The sequence below is a fragment of the Cygnus atratus genome, chromosome 7, assembly GCF_013377495.2.
Source record: "Cygnus atratus isolate AKBS03 ecotype Queensland, Australia chromosome 7, CAtr_DNAZoo_HiC_assembly, whole genome shotgun sequence".
In the NCBI taxonomy this organism is placed as follows: Eukaryota; Metazoa; Chordata; class Aves; order Anseriformes; family Anatidae; genus Cygnus; species Cygnus atratus.
In genome coordinates, this window is record NC_066368.1 from 37,465,713 (window position 1) to 37,483,526 (window position 17,814).

At 47.5% G+C, this 17,814-nt stretch overlaps 1 protein-coding gene across 18 annotated transcripts in view; it reads left to right on the forward strand.

Annotated features, from left to right (window-relative positions):
- CAMK2G (calcium/calmodulin dependent protein kinase II gamma) overlaps window positions 1-17,814 on the forward strand; it is a 111,988-nt gene that overhangs the window by 55,520 nt on the left and 38,654 nt on the right. For all 18 annotated transcript variants that reach the window (XM_035545412.2, XM_035545268.2, XM_035545305.2 and 15 more), the window contains exons 4-9: window positions 8,916-8,970; window positions 9,559-9,624; window positions 12,494-12,566; window positions 15,799-15,901; window positions 16,785-16,868; window positions 17,714-17,808. In XM_035545412.2, coding sequence (XP_035401305.1) covers window positions 8,916-8,970; window positions 9,559-9,624; window positions 12,494-12,566; window positions 15,799-15,901; window positions 16,785-16,868; window positions 17,714-17,808 — 476 coding nt within the window. The remainder of the gene's footprint in view (window positions 1-8,915; window positions 8,971-9,558; window positions 9,625-12,493; window positions 12,567-15,798; window positions 15,902-16,784; window positions 16,869-17,713; window positions 17,809-17,814) is intronic.

Here is a 17,814-nt window from a genome sequence, read left to right on the forward strand (position 1 = left end):
ACCTGGGTAGGAAATGGGGTGCATGGCATGCCGAGCCAGCGCCAGCCTTGGTTTTGCTGGCCTAGTGGTGTCAGCCACCACCAAGGTTCCCTCATTCCTCAGTTGCTCATCATGAGAAACTCCTCTTGCTGAGCAGGCCCTCACTTTTCCCCACCTCTTGGTGTTTTCCTATCACCTTTTTTTTAACAAGAGATTTGAATTGCTTCCTAAGTGAGCAAGAAAAAAAAATGTAGTCTGTGGTTTGCTGTAAACAGCAGATTTCCTTGTTTTCATTTGGCTGCAGACATCCAGGCTGCCTTTGCAAGTGGTACAGAAAGGATGCCATGCCCAAAGAGTAGCTGAAATGCCGGGCATTCCCCAATGGTTTGGCTGCACTTGCTCCCTTGTGGCAGCTCGGTGGTTTCCAGGTGGGATGCCCCCAGACCTGGCCAGATGTGTCAAACTGCTGCCTGTGATCTCTGTTGCTGGGGGCTGCTTTTCTCAGGTGAAACCTGTGTGGAGAGTGGGAATGGTGGAGGGGAAGAGGCCTTGTGGCAGGAGTTACGGTTTGTGACTTTCTTAGCTGTTGAGCTAAGGAGCATAGGTCAAGCCAAGGTGTTCTTGGCTTGGCACCTTTATGTTGCTCTCCTTCTGTGAGCTGCAGGTTGCCATTTACTACCCACCTGGCTGCGAGGAGGCTCTGCAAAACTCCAGGCAGTCCAGCTTCTTATTTTTCCTCCTTCCTTCTATTTCTTTCACTAGCTATTGCTTATTTACCCTTTTTCTCCTTTCTGTATTCTCTGCTTGTAGTTTTTCCTGTAGTTTGTAAGAAGCGTTTCTCCATAATCCTGCGCAGTTTGGGGCTGGAGTGACACTTGTGTTTTCTTCCTTGCCGGGAAAGTGTTTATTCTGTATGTCTGTGTGGTCTGTGCTAGTGAGATGTTTGGGTTGCATTATTCATCTCTCTAGCTGGGAGATTTAGCTGTACTCGAGCAATTCCTTAAAAAAAAAAAAAAAATCAAGTGGGATGACAGCCAGACTCATTGGGCTTAAACTCAACAATACTGCAGAAGGCAGAGGAGGAGGATTCCCCTACTGTTTTTTCCCCTGGCTGAAATAGCACCGAGGCAAGGGAAGGACCCTCCCTTGGGGCTGCCCCTGCTCGAGCACCAAACAGGTGCTCCCCACAGGCTGGTCCGTCCTGATGATGGAAATGTGAGTAGCAGAGCTGCAGAGCCTTGTGATGGACCTAAAATTTGTCGTGGTTTGTTTTTTAAAACATCTTATTTATTCTAATGAAGTGGATGTTCTCTGTGTATTTTCTTTGAGATACCACTGAAGTTGGCTTGTTGTTGTTACTCGATTTTATTTTAGAAAATGCTCCAGTACAGTATTTGTGGTTATCAAAATGCTTTGCTTATCTGGTAGGTGGATAATCGGAAATTAATAACAACAGCTCTGGATGGCCATGATTGCCCTGTTATCAGGAGAGTACGAAATAGTCCTGCTAACACACTCCTTTGGCTCATGTGATTTTTGAGTAGGGCATAGTGAATGTTATGGATCATGTACTGAACTTCAGCCTCTCAGTACAGGCATTGCAAAATGAAAAAAAAATAACGTTTAGTTGGCAGTGAAATGTTTAAAGGTGCTTTGAATGTGTTTTGTTTTTCTACTTTTACTTTTTATCTCTGCAGAAGGATGGGCTTCTCAGCAGGAAAGATACTTTTCTCCCTACAGCTTCTGTCCATGCTGTGGATTGCTGTGCACCCCCAGGAAGGGCACTGTCTCGACCTTATTATTTAGGATCAGAGCGTTAAAAAGGTTTCAGCGAGAACAGTGTGAAAGAAAAAAAAAATAGTGCGTGTGGCATTTCATGTTCCCACAGGACTGTTCCTTGTCTTTCCTCGCAGAGTCTTCAGCAGCCTGGTTCTGCCTGAACGGAGCAGCGTTAACAAGCCTTTCTTCTCTTCCATTTCCCAAAGCTTTAAAACTGCAATTGGGGTGAAATGCTGTGGGCCTGGGGAGTTAGCAGCAAGCTGGTATATATCCAGCATCCTCTAACTGCTCTGTGGCAGATTCGGAGGGAGGAAGAAGGAATCTGTGATCCTGAGGGAGTGGTTAACAGCAGCACGCTCTGTCCTGTTAGCTAACTGTCCTGCTGCTGTTAGTTACTGCTGCAACAAAGCTGGTCATTAGCTGCTGGAACAGATGATTTCTAGAGGATTATTTGCATTACACAATCTAATGCTCTTTAATAGCAAATTTTTAATTAAAAGGAGAGTCCTTTTGGAAGCAGCCTGAGCAGCTGCAGCTGAATTCCATGTGTTTAATGTAATTAGAGCAACAGCTGGGGTGGGAGCTGAGCACCCAGCTCCCAGGCAGCCGCAGGTTGGTGGTCACTCCTCATGGGATGGCTGTCTGGAGTGATGCGAGCCGTGCGGGAAGCGAACGAGCGCGTGGCCAGGCTCGGGGGTGGTGGGGCAGTTCCCAGCCCGGCTCACCGACTGGTGAGCAGCTGGGGCACTGGGGTGTGGGCGGCAGCCATCTGCGGCAGCTCGCTCATCACTTATGTTGCCACAGACGGTGGCACTCCGTTTGCAGCCTGCCGGGTCGTGTGGATTTGTATCTGTAGTTGCAGCATCTCCTGGCACAAGGGAGAAGATCTTTGAAAGAGGGCATCAGGCAGCTTTTAGCCTCCAATTTTTGCTACTGCCATGCTCTGTCTTTTTGAAATATGCCCCTTGTGGTATCTTTCTTCCTCCCTTTCTCTGTGATACAGGCAAATGTCTGGCTGGAAACTGCTGCGAAGTGAAGCTGCAGCTGTTTCTAATGAGTGGCTGACCTAATAGCATCCTTCAGTCCAGAAGATCCCAGAGCACTTTCAAGTTTGCACTGCTAAGGCCATGTGAAAGAGTTAGAGCATTGCAATTACCATGGCCCAGGAGACAACCAGAAATCTCTGTTGCCTTGTATTAGCTCTGCTGCAGGTACTGCAACAAAGGCAACTTAATTTGAGAGCCCCTTAGTTTGCGAGCTGTTAAATAATAACAGCACAGTCTTTGGTGGTGCAGAGGTGGTTGGCCAATAGTGTGCTGTATTTTCTGATAACATCCAAATGCTTTACACTCTAGGATCACTAGTGAACCTAGATTTAGCTTCCAAAGTCAAGGTATCCTATCCAGGAGTGTTGTCCTTAAGAACAGGCAAAGACCGTTGGTATATAGGAGCAAGCGTGTTTCAGCCCACATTGCCTTTTCCTAAGCAGAGATGAACAATTGTGAGGAAAACAGGAATCACCCTGTGAAACTATTTTTCTCCTTGTATTTTTGCCTTGTGCTGCAACTTGGGTAACTGCTTTGCTTGCAGAGTTTACTTGCAGCAGGTTGCCAGAAACCACGGTGCCCAAGGAAAGCCAGCCTGCCCCTGTGGCAGGCCGAGCCTCTGGCAACCCCATTGCATCCCTTGCTGGGGTCTGAACGTGGCTTATGGGGGAGCGCTCGTCCTGGGGGCTGGGGAGGCAGGCCTGAGCTGGCCTGCTGTTCTGGAGAGGAGAGTAAATGGTGATCATATTCAGCACACCAGGCAGAGCAAAGGGAAGATCTGGGTCACATGAAGGCTAGCCATAATCTGATTGTGACCCTGATGTGAACTGGCCTTTGAAAGGTGACCCTTTAAAAATAAGATGCCAGTTGCCTTTCAATGTATTCTTATATTCCTGTTGTTTAGGTGAACCTCTATAAAAACTGAAAGCTGTCTTCTGATTTCTTCATGATTTGCTTTAACTTTTGCATTTGCTGTCTTGCTTTGCGTGACTCAGCAGCGAATTGCGCTGGCTGTTAGGCTGGCACAGTTTGTTTTCAGGGAGCCTTTCCTCCTATCATCAGGTGCTTTGCATCATGCTGGGGCTTCAGGGAGCTGCGGCTGCCTGTACAGGGTCACTTAATTCAGGAAGGGATTGCAAAACATGGTATGACTGTTTCTCACTAAAATGCTTTGTTTTCTGTAGCTAATAGTATTGCTTATTGATGTGTTGTTTTTTTTAAGTGTATGTGCATGAGGCTATTGAAGTACTTTAAAAATCAGCTTGAAGTTTTGTTCTCAAGGCAAGATTTCCAGGGAGACCCTGAAGATGGGTCAGAGAAAAAGTAATATTCACAGCATGTGCTCTTAGAAAGTGCTTGAACTCCTGGTGCCCAGCTGCTGGGAGGGAGGTTCAGTGAGCATAGCTTGTCTCCCTGAGCCACTCACTGTGGTATCAGGCTCTTTGAAATGCTCTGGGTTACATTAGGGCGTCAGACCCACACACAAGGCAGAGAAAATGATTTGCATAGCTTATATTGGGCAGGGTTGAAGATGTGGGTTTCTGAGAAAGGGGATGGCTTGGTTTCCCAGTTTTTCTGTTGTTAGTTACTTTTTCCAAGAAGCCAGCTTTGTGGGTGATACTTTCTGTACTGGTAGTACCAGTTCACGTAGGATGAGAGCTGTATAGTTTGCTTGTGTTGAGTCTGGAGAGGAGACAGAAAATGAAGCTCAAACCAGTCAGCTGGGCGTGCAGTGATGCGTGGCAGCTCTTCAGCAGTGCAGCTACAGGTGTGCGTTTAAAGGAGGGGCAGTTTTAGGCAGCATTCTATCGTTACACAGGTGGAGTACCACTCTGGTACCAGCCTCAGGACTGTATCTGAAGAAAGTTTTGTGTCCTGCTAAAAAACCTTGAGTTGTCAAGATACCGTACTGAAATCTCTGCTTACTCAGAATGTATGTGCTTCTTGGAGATACCATCCAAGTGGTGATTGCTGCTTTCTACTGACTGACAGGCCCTTAGTCCCTGCTGGGATGGTTGCAGAAGATGTTTCTACCTAAGTCTGTAACTGATTCTGCTCCTTTGCTTAGCAGCTGTCCTGGCATTGCTTTCTAGTACTGTGGTTTTTATTTATCATTTCTGAAGTTATGTGTAAGACTTGAGTCTTACAGAGTTAATAATGTGCTTGGGGACTGTACAAGCCCTCTGTGCTTGGTGCAGATAGGGCTTATTTCTGTGCTCTAACTAAAACCTTGGGCAAAGTCTTTCACCATATCCTGTAACTGATTTAGAGCCTCGTTGTCTGACTTGCTTCTGTTTTCTTTCTTACCTTCTGCTTGTTTGTGCCTGCTAACCTGCATAGTAAGTGCTCTTTCTTCCACCAGAGACCTTTGACATGGGAACAGTCATAAGGTGACCCCGAGTGTGTGTGGTGTTGGCAGGGGCTGATCTTCTACATCTGTAAGAATTCCTGTGGTAACAATGTTAGGCTGGGAAGGAAGCATGGTTTGAGTTGCTGCTTCTGGGCAACAGAATCAGCTAATAGAAATAATCTGCCTCATCCTCTGGTGAATAGGGTGAGGTCAGGTTCCTTTGGCAAGTACCGGGCTCCTTTGTAGTTTGGTTGCCTCTTGGGAGCCCCCGTGTTTCTGTTGTGCAACTTCCCTGTTGCTGGGACTCAAGGCTTTATGCGGAGTGTGTGTTTGTCAGGCCTGCTGTGCTAGGCATAGACATCCCTGCTCCCTGACGAGAGTGAGAGAAGGGGTCTGGGATATTTCTGAGGAAAAGGATAGCTGGGTTAGGTTTTGTTTATTTTTGGTTAATCATTTTTTCTTATGGATAGTTGGTTTTCATGGCTAGTGTGGAAAGGCACCATGTGCTCTTGCTGTGCCCCCACCAGGTATTGCTTTTGTCTCTTCCCATCAGCACTGGTGTGTAGCAGGTGTGGGCTGTGAGTGAAAGTCACAAGAGTTTTAGTATGTTCAGGCTTGTCTTAATCTTTCTCTACTCCCCTCATTGCCACCCCCTTCCACTCTTAAAGCCTGGTGTTTTGAGCTGCTGTTAATTATTCCTCTGCAGGGTGGTGGTGCCCGCTGCCATCTTTCCTATTGCTCTTCTTGTTTCCATTACTCCCCAAGCTTTGTTACCTCAGCACATTAAATCCTGGCAGATTTTGTTCAGCACTGCTCTGGGCGGTGGCGAGGAAGCAGCTCCCTTGTTAAGTTAATGGCCGCCTCCTGCCCCCAAGGCCTGTGCTCTTCTTCTGCGGTGCGGCCTTAGGGTGATGTACAGCCTTGGTAGTGAGGAGCCAATAAATACAATTCTCCGTCCTCCTATCATGGTTCCAAACCTAACTACACAAACAGCGTCTGACTGACCTTGAAGGCTCTTTCTGCTGCCTCTGCCAGTCTTTGCCAGCTGAGTTGCTACTTCCTTTTTCAGAATGTGTCTGACAAAATCAGTTTCTTCAGGACAAAGAAGTAGCGCCAATCAGCTCGTTTGTGTTTTATTTTCTGATGTAACTTGCTGTCTGCGTCTGTGTCAAAGCTGATAGCTCACTATTTCTCCCTCCTACCTGCAGACGTGCTTGCTGCTCCTCGTTCCTGGCCCCTGCTCTCAGCCTGCTGGCGGCTGCCCTCCTCCTCTGTCAGGGTTTTGTCTGTGCTGCCTCCCGCCAGACTCAGCGTTTCTGGCAGCACTTTGCTGACCTTTCAGGTGCCAGAGGGAGGAAAACACTTTCTTGCATGCCAAGCATCACCTGAGGTGACCTTATTAGCACATTCAGCTTTCCTTGAAGTTTCACTATCTGTTCCATACTCCCTTTTCATAGTGTTCCTTCACAGACTTTTGACCGTGTCCTGGGCCTTAGCTCTTGCTTATGTGGCTGTCTCATGCATACATATCAAATAGCCTTGTGCATTGCAGTGAAAACCTCATGGCATTGGGGTGAAAACCTACCCTGCGCTGGAAATCCAAGTGCTTGTTTCAGCCACATTCCGTCTTGTTCCCTGTCTTGAATGGCCATCTTTTCTCCTAGGAAGGATCCTTCTACTCTGTAGCTTTGTAATGCCGCCTCTGCCAGATTCTGCCAAGTGCTCAGGAGGCGAGTTTGTGTGCAAACACAAAGCTCAGTTGCGAAGAAGTTATTACAAAGTAGACTAAAACTGCTTATATGGTAGAGATGTTTATTTTAGTTATCTGTTTTGCTGAGAATTATTTAAGGAACTTAATTCTTAAAGGTACTGTCTCTGTTTTCATGCTGTGGGAGCAGTTGTACCTGAAACACCTGCTGTACTGTTCTCTAACTGTACGTGCTTGTTCGCAGCGTTATGCCCCGTGGAATACTCCTCCCAAACCCCTACGCTTAGATGAAAAAGAAATGCTGAGAAGAGGAACTTGGTCAAGGGACCAGTAGAGAGTTTGCAGATTAAGGCTGGGAAAAACAGGAGCATACAGAAAAGGAGAATAAGGAAAGCAGGACCTTCTTTTAGGGAAGGTACTGGAAGTGGTCTCTGCACTCCCGTGCTATGCTCAGTTCATGTGTGTTTGTGTGCATGTGGAAGGATGCCCTTGCAAAGGAGAGTTGCAAAGAGGATTAAAGGAGAGTGCTGAGAACATTTGCAAAAGCTTTTCCTTATGAGATAGGAGCCTTTGCCAAGTGCTGGTTTGAAATGGTCCCAAGATGGTGCTGGTAGCAGACGTCACAGGCCGTAAGAGGTGCAGGCTGACCTCTTGATGCTGGCAGAGAGATAATCATCGTGTTGGGGAAAGCCAGGACAGGTCTCCTGTGTTTTATGTGGGAAAGAAGGGAAGACAAGGAAGGGATGCAAGGTACCATCAAAGCAACAGAGCACGATACCCATCTTTTTCTTGTACAGATGAGAACAGCGATATGCTTCTGTCAATAGTCAATTACAGGGTGTTGCAGGGGCTGAGACCCAGCCTAGGCTCAGCTAGTTGTGTGAATCGATAGGGAAATCCTGTAGATGGAGTCACGTAAGTAACTCCTGTCCTAGACGGGGAGTTGTGCTTTAGGGATAGAGTCAAATAGGATTGCTTGCTTGGAAGTCTGATGGGCAGGGCAAACAGTGATGTTTTCCAGCAGGGGAGAAAAAAAAAAGGAGGGGGGGTTAGCAATATGAAATTAAGAGCTCAGTTTTTCCTCTTGGGTTGGAATTAGTACCTGGAATTAGGCTAGAATAAGTCTAAACACATCAAAGAAAGTGAGGTTTTGATTCAGACAGGAGGAAATAACACTGGAGGAGAAATGCGTCTCTGCTGGCTGCATAGATGCAATTATTATTGTTATTGCCTGCTTGTAACATGATGGAAGGAGGATAGAGCCCAAGAGCCCTCACAGTACCCAGGGACAGCAGCCCATCACAGGGGCAGCTCCTTCCTGGTGGTGAAGGGGGCAAGCAAGGGGAAAAGATAGAGGTTAATTTAGGGAATGGGAGCCAGAACTAGGAAGGGACGGGTAAGGAACCTGAGGGGGGTTGACATTTTAAGAAGGGGATTGTGATCAGATACGTCCGTGGTAACAAATGCATCGAAAAAAACAGAAGGAAGAGGGTCTGAATTTTGGGTAAGGGTTTGGAGTGTAAGTCAGAATAAAGTCAGGAAAAGGAAGTAAAGGGAAGGTGCTGGATTCATTGAGCTTTGCGGATGAAAGGCAGAAGGGAGATGGACAGCACTGACATGCAGCTAGGGTTGGAAACGTATTTTGGTTCTGCTGGTATCTCTTTCTTTTTGGATTTTTTCTGTTTGGAGATTCTGAAAAGGAGCTGGGGAAATAAGAATGGGTGGGGAGAGACTGCAAAATATGTGCATGGAGGAAAGAGTGGGTAGATGTGAAAGGAAGGATCTGAAGCGTTCAAATGCCTTTGACCATTCGCTCTTCTGAGTTTGTTTTGACGCTGGGAAGGGGTGGGTGTATGTGAAGGACACCCATCTGTTCCTTTGAGATAACAGAAGGAAATAGGTCACTAAGTGAGCACACAAAGTGAAGGACAGGGAGGATTAATAGACTGATTGGGTTGAGGGAGAACTTAGTTCTGTGGCTAGGTTTGATTTGTGAAGTGTCATATTCGCTACATGCTCAGTACATCTCCATTTCTTGGTTGTGTTTTTGCAGTTCGGCTCCATGACAGTATTTCAGAAGAAGGTTTCCATTACCTCGTCTTTGATCTGTAAGTGTCTTTCTTTGGCTTTGATGCTTCATCAACGACACAGACATGCAGATGGTTGACTAAGAGTGGAATAAAAAGCACCTGAATTAATATAATTCTCCTTTTCTCCTCCACGACCTTCATGTAACTAGTCCACTTGACAAAAATCCATTTCCTGTGTGGCAGAGGGAAAAAAAAAAAAGCTCCTGGCAGCAGGTGCAAGTGTGGGATGGCAAGGGGCAGCTATCCTGTGCAGAGTGGCTACTTGTGACCCTGAGGCAGTCTGCAGGGATCAGAGGAGGAGGACTCTGCCCCAGCTTGGTGTTAAGAGCCCTGTAGAAGGGCATGGGCAATTTGGGTGCAGTGCATCCTCAGTGCCCTGTACACTGCTGGTGCAATGATGGCCCAGGGGTCACATGGATGTGCCACTGCTGGCTGTGGAGCTCTGCTCTGGTTCCCCAGTGCCACGGGTTGCTGCAGAGGCTGCTCGGGGCTGGCTGCAGCAGGGCTCCTGGGGAAAGGGCACGGGCAGGGAGGCAGCGTACATCCCATGCAGCCTCCTAGCCAGCCACAGCCAGGCTCTGTAACGTCCCTTCTTTTACACTGCAGGGTTACTGGTGGGGAGCTCTTTGAAGATATCGTTGCCAGAGAATACTACAGTGAAGCAGATGCCAGGTAAGACTGTTTCCAGACCCTTCTGTGCGTGTGCCATGTGTGCTGGCAAGCGGGATGAATTTCCTGACTGCTGTTGTGCATTACTTTGTTCTGAAACTCTTGCTCCCTGTCTGGAAAAAGCAATTCCTCTTTCTGCCGTTAGCATAAACTATTGTCACCGGTCAGCCTGACTCACTGCAGCCCTCACCCTTGCTGCCTGCAGATGCTGCTGTCTCGGTGTGTTCTTTGCTGGGAGACCTGTTGCTAGTGGCTTTGTCTGCCTCTGACCTTTCTGGTCCTGGTGACGGTGTGTCCTTAGCGAGCAAATGCAGGGCAGAGCTGTCCTCTGGCTGTGTGAGAGCAGTGGCTGCTTGGCCTCTGCCTTCCCATGGCAAAGCTTCCAGTGATGTGCCACTGCTTTTGGGCAGAGCCGTTTAATTTGTCTGCGTCTAGGTAATGGTTTGTGGGGTGGGAGGGGAAAGAAGGCTTTGAAGGCTACGGTTCTGTGAGAGCCCTCTGATGGTAAGCTGATTGTTGCAGTGAAAAAAGGCATAATACATGCCTTTCTTTTTCAATATTAAAAAGATTTTAAGCTGTGCCCTTCTTTTTCTGAGTGTTCCCCCTCTTTTCCATGTGTGAGCTTCCTGAAATGGACTGTGCTTGTCCATGTGCTATTAATTCAGTGAGAGACTTGTGCAGCACAGCTGAGGGTGCCCCTGACCCATCTGTCGGAGCACCTGGAAACAGATCGGGGGTTAGGCAGCTCCTGTTCTGCTCTAGCGGGGCCTGGGAGTGGCCTGCTGCTGCTGTTTCACATCTGCTTATTCTGTAGCCATGATCTCATCCCCTGCTAACCCTTGCTGTAGTGGGAGTTAAGGGAGCCATGGGAGGAGAGGGGTAAGAAGGGGGTAGTGGGTGTTGCTGCAGGGTGAGTTGGGCAGACAGTACCGTGAAGAAGCTCGCCCTGAAGTGGTTAGCCTGGTAGGTCAGGTAGGAGCCATGCTGCAGGGAACGCAGCACGCCTTTCCTGACTGCAGGGCAGGAGAGAGTATGGCCTGACGTGTTCGTGTGGGTGCTCCTGTGCAGTGTGGGGGTGCTTATTTGCTTTCCCTATGGCTGCTTATGGCCTCTTTCTTCTGGGCGTTGCACAACGCTTTCAAATGAGGGGTTGTGCTGCACACTCTGCTGTGTGAGCTGTCTGCTGACGGTGAAGGCCCCTGTGCTTGGCTCCAGTGGAGCTTCTGGGAGAGAGGTCTGAAAGCCCTGTAGACATCTTCATTGGGGTGTAGGGATGTTGTAGGCACAGCATCTGGAACAGATAGACAACCATTCAACCCGTACCACCTTGAAGATGGGAAGTTCTGAGGTTATCATCATCAGCCTTCCCCCTTGCCCCTCTTGTCAGTGCCTGTTCCCTAAAATGGTGAAGAGCTGGCAGAGACTGACTCTTCTCAGGAAAAATTTGGCCAGGCTAGGGGAAAAGGAAGACTGTCTGTAGCTCTAAGAGCCTTCCTGGGGGTGCTCAGCCCTCTGACTTCCAGCTGGCCAGGTCCCGCAGTGCCCATGAGATGACGGAGTGAAACTCCTCCATTTTTCTCCCCATGCTGAGCTGAATTCCAGAGCAGGCTGGGAGAGTGAGGGAAGCGAGCTCTGTGCCAATCCGCCGCGCTTGGCTCGCCTGGGACACCTCACACTTCTGCCATTTTTGGCCAGAAAATCTCTCTCGCTCAGACTCGGCTGTTCTAATTATACATTTTTGTTTTGGGAGCAGGGAGATATTCATGGATTCCCGACCCTGAGGGTTGTACTGCCAGCTCTGGAGGGGCGGGGGTAGCAAATACACAGTGCTGCACCTCCTCTCCTCTTTCTCCCCTCACCCTCCTCCCATCTTTTCCAGTAGCCAGTTTCCCTTCCCTGAAATATTACCAATTTGTTCCCCTGATTGGAGCAGAATTTGTTGAGGGACTGGTCCTGCAGTGTGGACGCGAACCCGGGACAGAACCGTCTGAGTTGCCCATGTCTGGGTGCTTACTGCCTAGCCGTGCAAGGTGCCCCAACCCCTGCTCCTTTCCACGTTCACCTAGGAGCTGGGTAAATTTTTAGCAGAATGGATGGTTTCACCCAGAAAGCTCTTCCAGGGGCGCGTTGTACTTTTCCAACGCAACAGGTGTAAATTAGCAGGTTGCTTTTGTCCCTGCGGTTACAGCAAAGAGCAGCGGAGACGTGAGTTTGCTGTGAGCCAGGGGAGCACTGTGCACTGCACTCAACAGGGGCTGAGTCTGCTTTTCAGATCACTAACCCCTTAAGTGGGATCTGTACTTAAAAGGCACCCAGCAAGCGGGTGCGTGCACACATTGTGTATGTAAAGTGCTTGAGATGCTGCTCTGAAAGCTTTGCAAGCTGGCAAGCACCCAGGAGCCTTCATCCTGAACTTGCTGGAGAAGGCTGCTGCTCTCCAAAGTTTACTCTGCTTGGCCTGGCCCCACTGGATGCTCCCTGCAGTGCTTGCCTGGTCTCAGCTGCTGTTTGCAGATATGCGGGTGCCTCACTGCTCCTCTGTGGGGTGGGCATTAGTGGCTGAAGAAAGAAGCAAGATGCTTACTGTGGTGGGGAGGAAAGAAAAGAGATGACGGGAGGTAGGAGAGAGGCTTGGAGAGGCTCAGTGGTCCTGCTGCAGCTAGGATATTTAGCATACTGTTGCTGAGTGGAGCAAGGGGTGTCCAGCAGTGACAGTACTGAGCTGTAGCAGCCAGTGGGCGTGATGAAGGGGTTCAGCCTGGGGTCTTGAACTCTCCCTGGTACGAATATAAAAGTTAAGGAAATGGTCTGGGATGAGATGCCAAGTTTGTCTGTGCATGTGTAACTCTGTGTCTCTTCCTTTATTTTGCAGCCACTGTATTCATCAGATACTGGAGAGTGTGAATCACATTCACCAGCATGATATCGTGCACAGGGACTTGAAGGTAATACTTCCTCCGTGCCACAGAGGCTGAGGAGAGCAGCCAGGGGATCATTGGAAGAGGCAAGACAGGAATAGTGTGTTGCCAACTGGCAGGGCCTTGTCTCTTCTTTTTTTTTTTTTTAATCCCCCCCTCCACTAGAACTGGGCTCAGAAGTTCCTCAAGTACAATTTTCATTCCTTCAGATCTTTCTAGAGGGTGTACTGAATTCCCAAAGAAGTTTTCTGTCTTCATGAACTTCGCCAGCTCTCAGCCTTTCCGAGGCATCTGCAGGATGGGGTAGTTGTCATCTCTGGGGAGCAATAGGCTTTCAGAGAAATTTGGGTAGGATTCATTATAATGAAGGACACTTCCTAGTCGGCTGTTGAAGAGATCTCTAGAGACCTGGGGTACTCTCAGTTCAATCTGCCAGGATGAGTTTGTCTGCACAGAGCATGTATATTTTTATTCTGCACTGTTGCCAAACACATGCCATTGGGCTAGGACAGAGATGCACAACAAGAATTTTTCATGTCATCTCTTTCTTCTCTCATCAGTAAAAGCTTTTAATCTAAAACCCAAACTGCTGGCCAGTTAAACGCTGTGTGAGTCGGCCACTTGCCACATTCTGACACATTTATAGACCCACAGTCCCCACAGTGGAGTTGCTTAAACTCCCTTCCCACACGGTGCCAGCTGTACTGGGAGCTGGGCAGGCTCCAGAACGAGAGCTTTGTGCGGGAAGGTCTGCCTGCCCTGCAGCCCTCTCTGTCCAAAGTGGGAATGGTGATGACCACCAGCGGCCCAGTGAAATTAATGCAGGATGACACCTGCTAGTTGTGTTGGTTTGGGATTGTTACACAGTGTATAACAGAAAGGTATAAAAATACTTGGCCCAGAACAAGGTGAAAACATGCTGTGAGCTCAGTGGTAGTGTTCTCCCACAGCCTGGTCTGGTGAAAGGTGTCGCTGTCCATGGCAGGAGGGTTGGAACGAGGTGATCTTTAAGGTCCCTTCCAACCCAAACCATTCCATGGATCTCCCAGCGTTTTGATCTAGTAGACAGCTGTAAACCTGTAGCGGTTCTGGCAAACTCCCATGCAACACTGTTGGCTTTTTGATTTGGAGCACTGTGAAAAGGTGAAAGTGATCTACTGTGAAATGGCTGCTGTGAATTATAGCTGACACCTGCTTTTGAGAAAGGCAACCTCCAAGAGGCATTACTGCCCCAAGTTAGGGCCTCTGTGAAAATAGGTAGTGTTTTCATTATGGACTGGTAAAAGATTTCCTTTGCATCCTGCATTGATATACTATCTGTTTTGCTTCCCAGGTTTTGTTTGTGTGAAAGTTGTGAACCTGTTTAAACTTAACAGTTGCTAGACACTCCCCACCGTACTTAACGTGTTCTTTCTGTTGCTTGCTCCAGTTCACAGAAGCTATCCAGGCCCGAGGAGTAGCCATTTCTTTTAGCAATAAATGATCCCTTGCTCTTTATTTAATATTCTAGTTCTTTGCCAAAAGCTTGGCCTTTGGGATCAGCATGTAATAACTGCAGAGCTTGCTTCATGTGAAGTTGTCTCTTGCACCTCCCTCTCGTAAGCTAGTCTTTTGGCTGTCATGCTCTTAAAGAACTTCAGATATTGAGCTGCCCATGGGGACCGTAAAAAATTGGGGAATGCATTCACATCCTTACCAAAAAGTGTGTGAAACCTGAGACGATCCATATGTTGGCAAATGTGCATGTATAAGCACCCTTAGCCTAAGGTGTTTGTAGCTGTATTTTAGAAGCAAATAGTGCTTAGCTAGCATAAGCCTGACCTAAATTGCAGTGTTTCAGGCCAAGCCCAGGTGGGATCTTAAGTTGGAAGGGATTTTCAGAATACTTCATTGGCCTTGTGCTTTAGGGACTTGTTTTCGCTGGCAAGTTTTCATCAACATAGTTTGCTTAACCCAATCTCTTCCACTTTCCATATGGTGAAAAGCAAGTGGCATCAAAATCTACTGAGACCCAGTTCCCTTTCCTTCCATGCTGCTTATGGCGAGGACTGTGGTGGGCAAGGCTGTCCTTTCCTTCAGAGCAGAAGCAGTGCACATGCCCAGGACTTTAGGGCAGGTAAATGAGTATAGCCTCTTGTTCCTGTCAGGCAGAACAGGGTGGGAGGGTTGCAGAGAGATGACAATAGCGAGCAGCCTGCGCAAAGAAAGACCTTCACCAAATTTGTAAAACTGACATGGAGTTCTGTTTCTGGATTTCTGGGCTTCCATCTGGCTAGGTTAAAAACTCAAGTTGATAGGAATTGCACAAATGATCGGAAGGGAACAGCATCAGAAATCCCATTTGTCCTTTGTCTCTGTCTACAAGCTGGGTTTCCTGTTGAGCTGTGAGAGCCACCACCTTAAAAGCTTTGGGGTTTCAAAGGGTCTGTTTTAACTAGCTGCTCTGGTGCTTCAGGGCAAGCTGCTGACTGTCGCAGTACAATTTTTGGATATGTGGTGAGCCTTCTGCTGGAGTCTTCCACTGGAACTCCACAATTATGATTCAAGTTGGATCCATGGCAGGGGGATCCATGTCTGTTTCCCATTCCTGGCATATGAGAGAAGTGTCAGGCCGCCTATAGTATAGGTGGCAGTGGCAAGATAGCATATTTAACACTGCTGTAAATAACGACATGTAGCATGAAAAAAACAGCTTACAAGAATACTCTGCTGTTTTCCTTTTGCCGATTTGAGGCTGAGTGTTTTTCTGTAAGGGATGAAAGCTACCGCCTAGCTAGATGATGCCTTCCTACATTACAGCTCTGTATTTGGCTTATTAGCATCATATTTACTTTTCCAGTGCCTTGGGGATTGTGTAATATTCATGGGGAGAAACATCACTGTAGATTGTATCTGCTGCATCCCGTTCTCTCCTCTCCCTCCTCCCCTCAAATTACTTTCTGCAAGGATGATAACAACAAATTTTGGGTCCTGTGTTGCAGGAACTGTACTGTCAGTGCCCTCTGGTGTCAGCATGTAATGTATGGGCTGGGCTGGGAGAGGCTCTGGCTCCTATAGAGGTTTTTTGTTAGACTTGAGTATTTTCTGCAACTCTAGGTCAAGGCCATTTGTTGCTGTTGTTCTGCCTTCATCTGAACAGCTTTAGTATGTGCCTTCTATCAGCAGATTGATTTTAATGATGTGAATACAGAGGTAGGAGGCTTTAATGAGGATATCAATCTTTCGTTCTTACCCCTTTTTTTTTCTTTCTTCTCCCCAGCCTGAGAATTTGCTACTGGCAAGTAAATGTAAAGGTGCTGCTGTCAAACTGGCTGACTTCGGACTGGCTATAGAAGTGCAGGGAGAGCAGCAGGCCTGGTTTGGTAAGAACATTTGAGGTTTCCCACTTCTGCTCACCCCCTTCCTGGAGGCTGGTTGAATCGCACCCTCCCTAAGTGTTTTCTTTTAGCTCTTCCAACACGCTTGCATGTATTTGGCATTGCTACTTTTCCCAGCATCCCAGCCTCTAGGTCCTTGGGCATGAACTTCGGTACAATACAGGAAAGAATATGATAAAGACAGAAAAAAATGGTCTGTGTATTCCTCCATTTTTCTTGTCAGTGTTCAGTAGATATTAGTGTCAGAGGTGAATGCAGTTGCTAAGTTTAGACACTGATCCAAACTTTCCTGCTACTTAGGAGCGTAGAGATCTGGAATTTTGTTTGGTCATTTTACAGAAATGCACTTGAACTGGCTTTCTCAGGCATGTTTGGATCCGGCTGTATCCATGTTTAGGTAAAACACAATTAGAAACAAGACCACCTCAGGCTTAACGTTAGCTCTGAGACTCTGCAGTGCTATAGAGATTCTGGAGAGATGGTGGCTACTCTTGGTCTGCCTGCACCATGGAACGGGATGGGTTCCATCAGTGTTGTAGCGCTTTCACACTCCAAGCCATTAAATGTAACAATGATACGAAGCATGAGAGAGGTATAGCATATAGGTTTGTGCCCAGCTGGCTGACATGGTCCCTCCTTGTTTTCCATTCTTCCTGCAATACATAGACACTCACCCTCATCTATTTTTCTTTACATTTTTTCCCCTTTTTTGTCCCTTTCTGTTGGTCTACCTAGATGTAGCTTTAGGAAATGTGGGTTAGGGATGGTGGGTTTTAAAATTCGTTGGTTACCATTAGTGGATTTTGTGATATGTCAGGATACCTCTTCTGCTTGAGGACTGTACTTCATGTCATCCCTTTCCTGGCAGGGTTTGCTGGCACTCCAGGCTACCTCTCCCCTGAAGTCTTAAGAAAAGATCCGTATGGAAAACCAGTGGATATATGGGCATGTGGTAAGATTCTGTCAAAACGTTTTACGCTTAATTGACACCTTTTCATGTAGAGGAGCAACTCCTTACAGCCTATTGCTGGGAGGGTGTGCAGTGCTGCTTCTTGTTGGGTGGAGAGATGAAGATGCTTGAGAATAAGCACCTTGTGTAGGTGGAGTTAATACTGGAGCCTGCACTCATTTGATTCTGGCTCCTAATTCTTTCTTCAGGCCATCCATCAGCTGTGTGAGACTCAAGAGATAGCACTGTTCTGTGCTTTGCAGAGTCAGTTGTTTAGGCCACTGCAGCAATTTCCTATTACACTAACTGTGTAGAAAATGAAATACTGAAAAGAGCTGTAAACGTATCTGAGACTGATAAGTTTAGAGAGATGTGATATCAGTGTTGCCTGACATGGAGTAAATGGTTCTCTGCAGGCTGGGAGTGTTAGTTTTGTCAATGACATTTGTCCCAAGACCATGCACAGCAAGTGTCTAAAAACTGATTCCTTCCTAAAAAGTCCCTTGCTGCACAGCAACCCCAGGGGATGTGCCTTCATTTATCCTGAGAGCAGCTGGGAGCTTTGGCTCACCAGCCGTGGTAGAGGGGGAGGAGGGTAGAAGTACACGATGTACCTTGTTCTAGCTCCTGGCAGCTGGGGTTAAGAGCTAAACATGTAGTGCCGGGATGAGGTTCAGCAGAGGAGAGCTTTGTACTGTCTTTTAGTACCTCGGAAAATTAAATATGATGGCAAAAGATGCTACAGAGCAGTGATTGCCTTGGGGACTGTCAAGAGGGAAGGTAGATGGGCTGAAGGAGTAATTGGCATATTAGCCTAACCATAGTGTATCTGTGTCTCTCCCTCCCAGGAGTGATTCTGTACATATTACTAGTGGGGTACCCTCCCTTTTGGGATGAAGATCAGCACAAACTCTATCAGCAGATCAAAGCCGGAGCCTATGACGTAAGG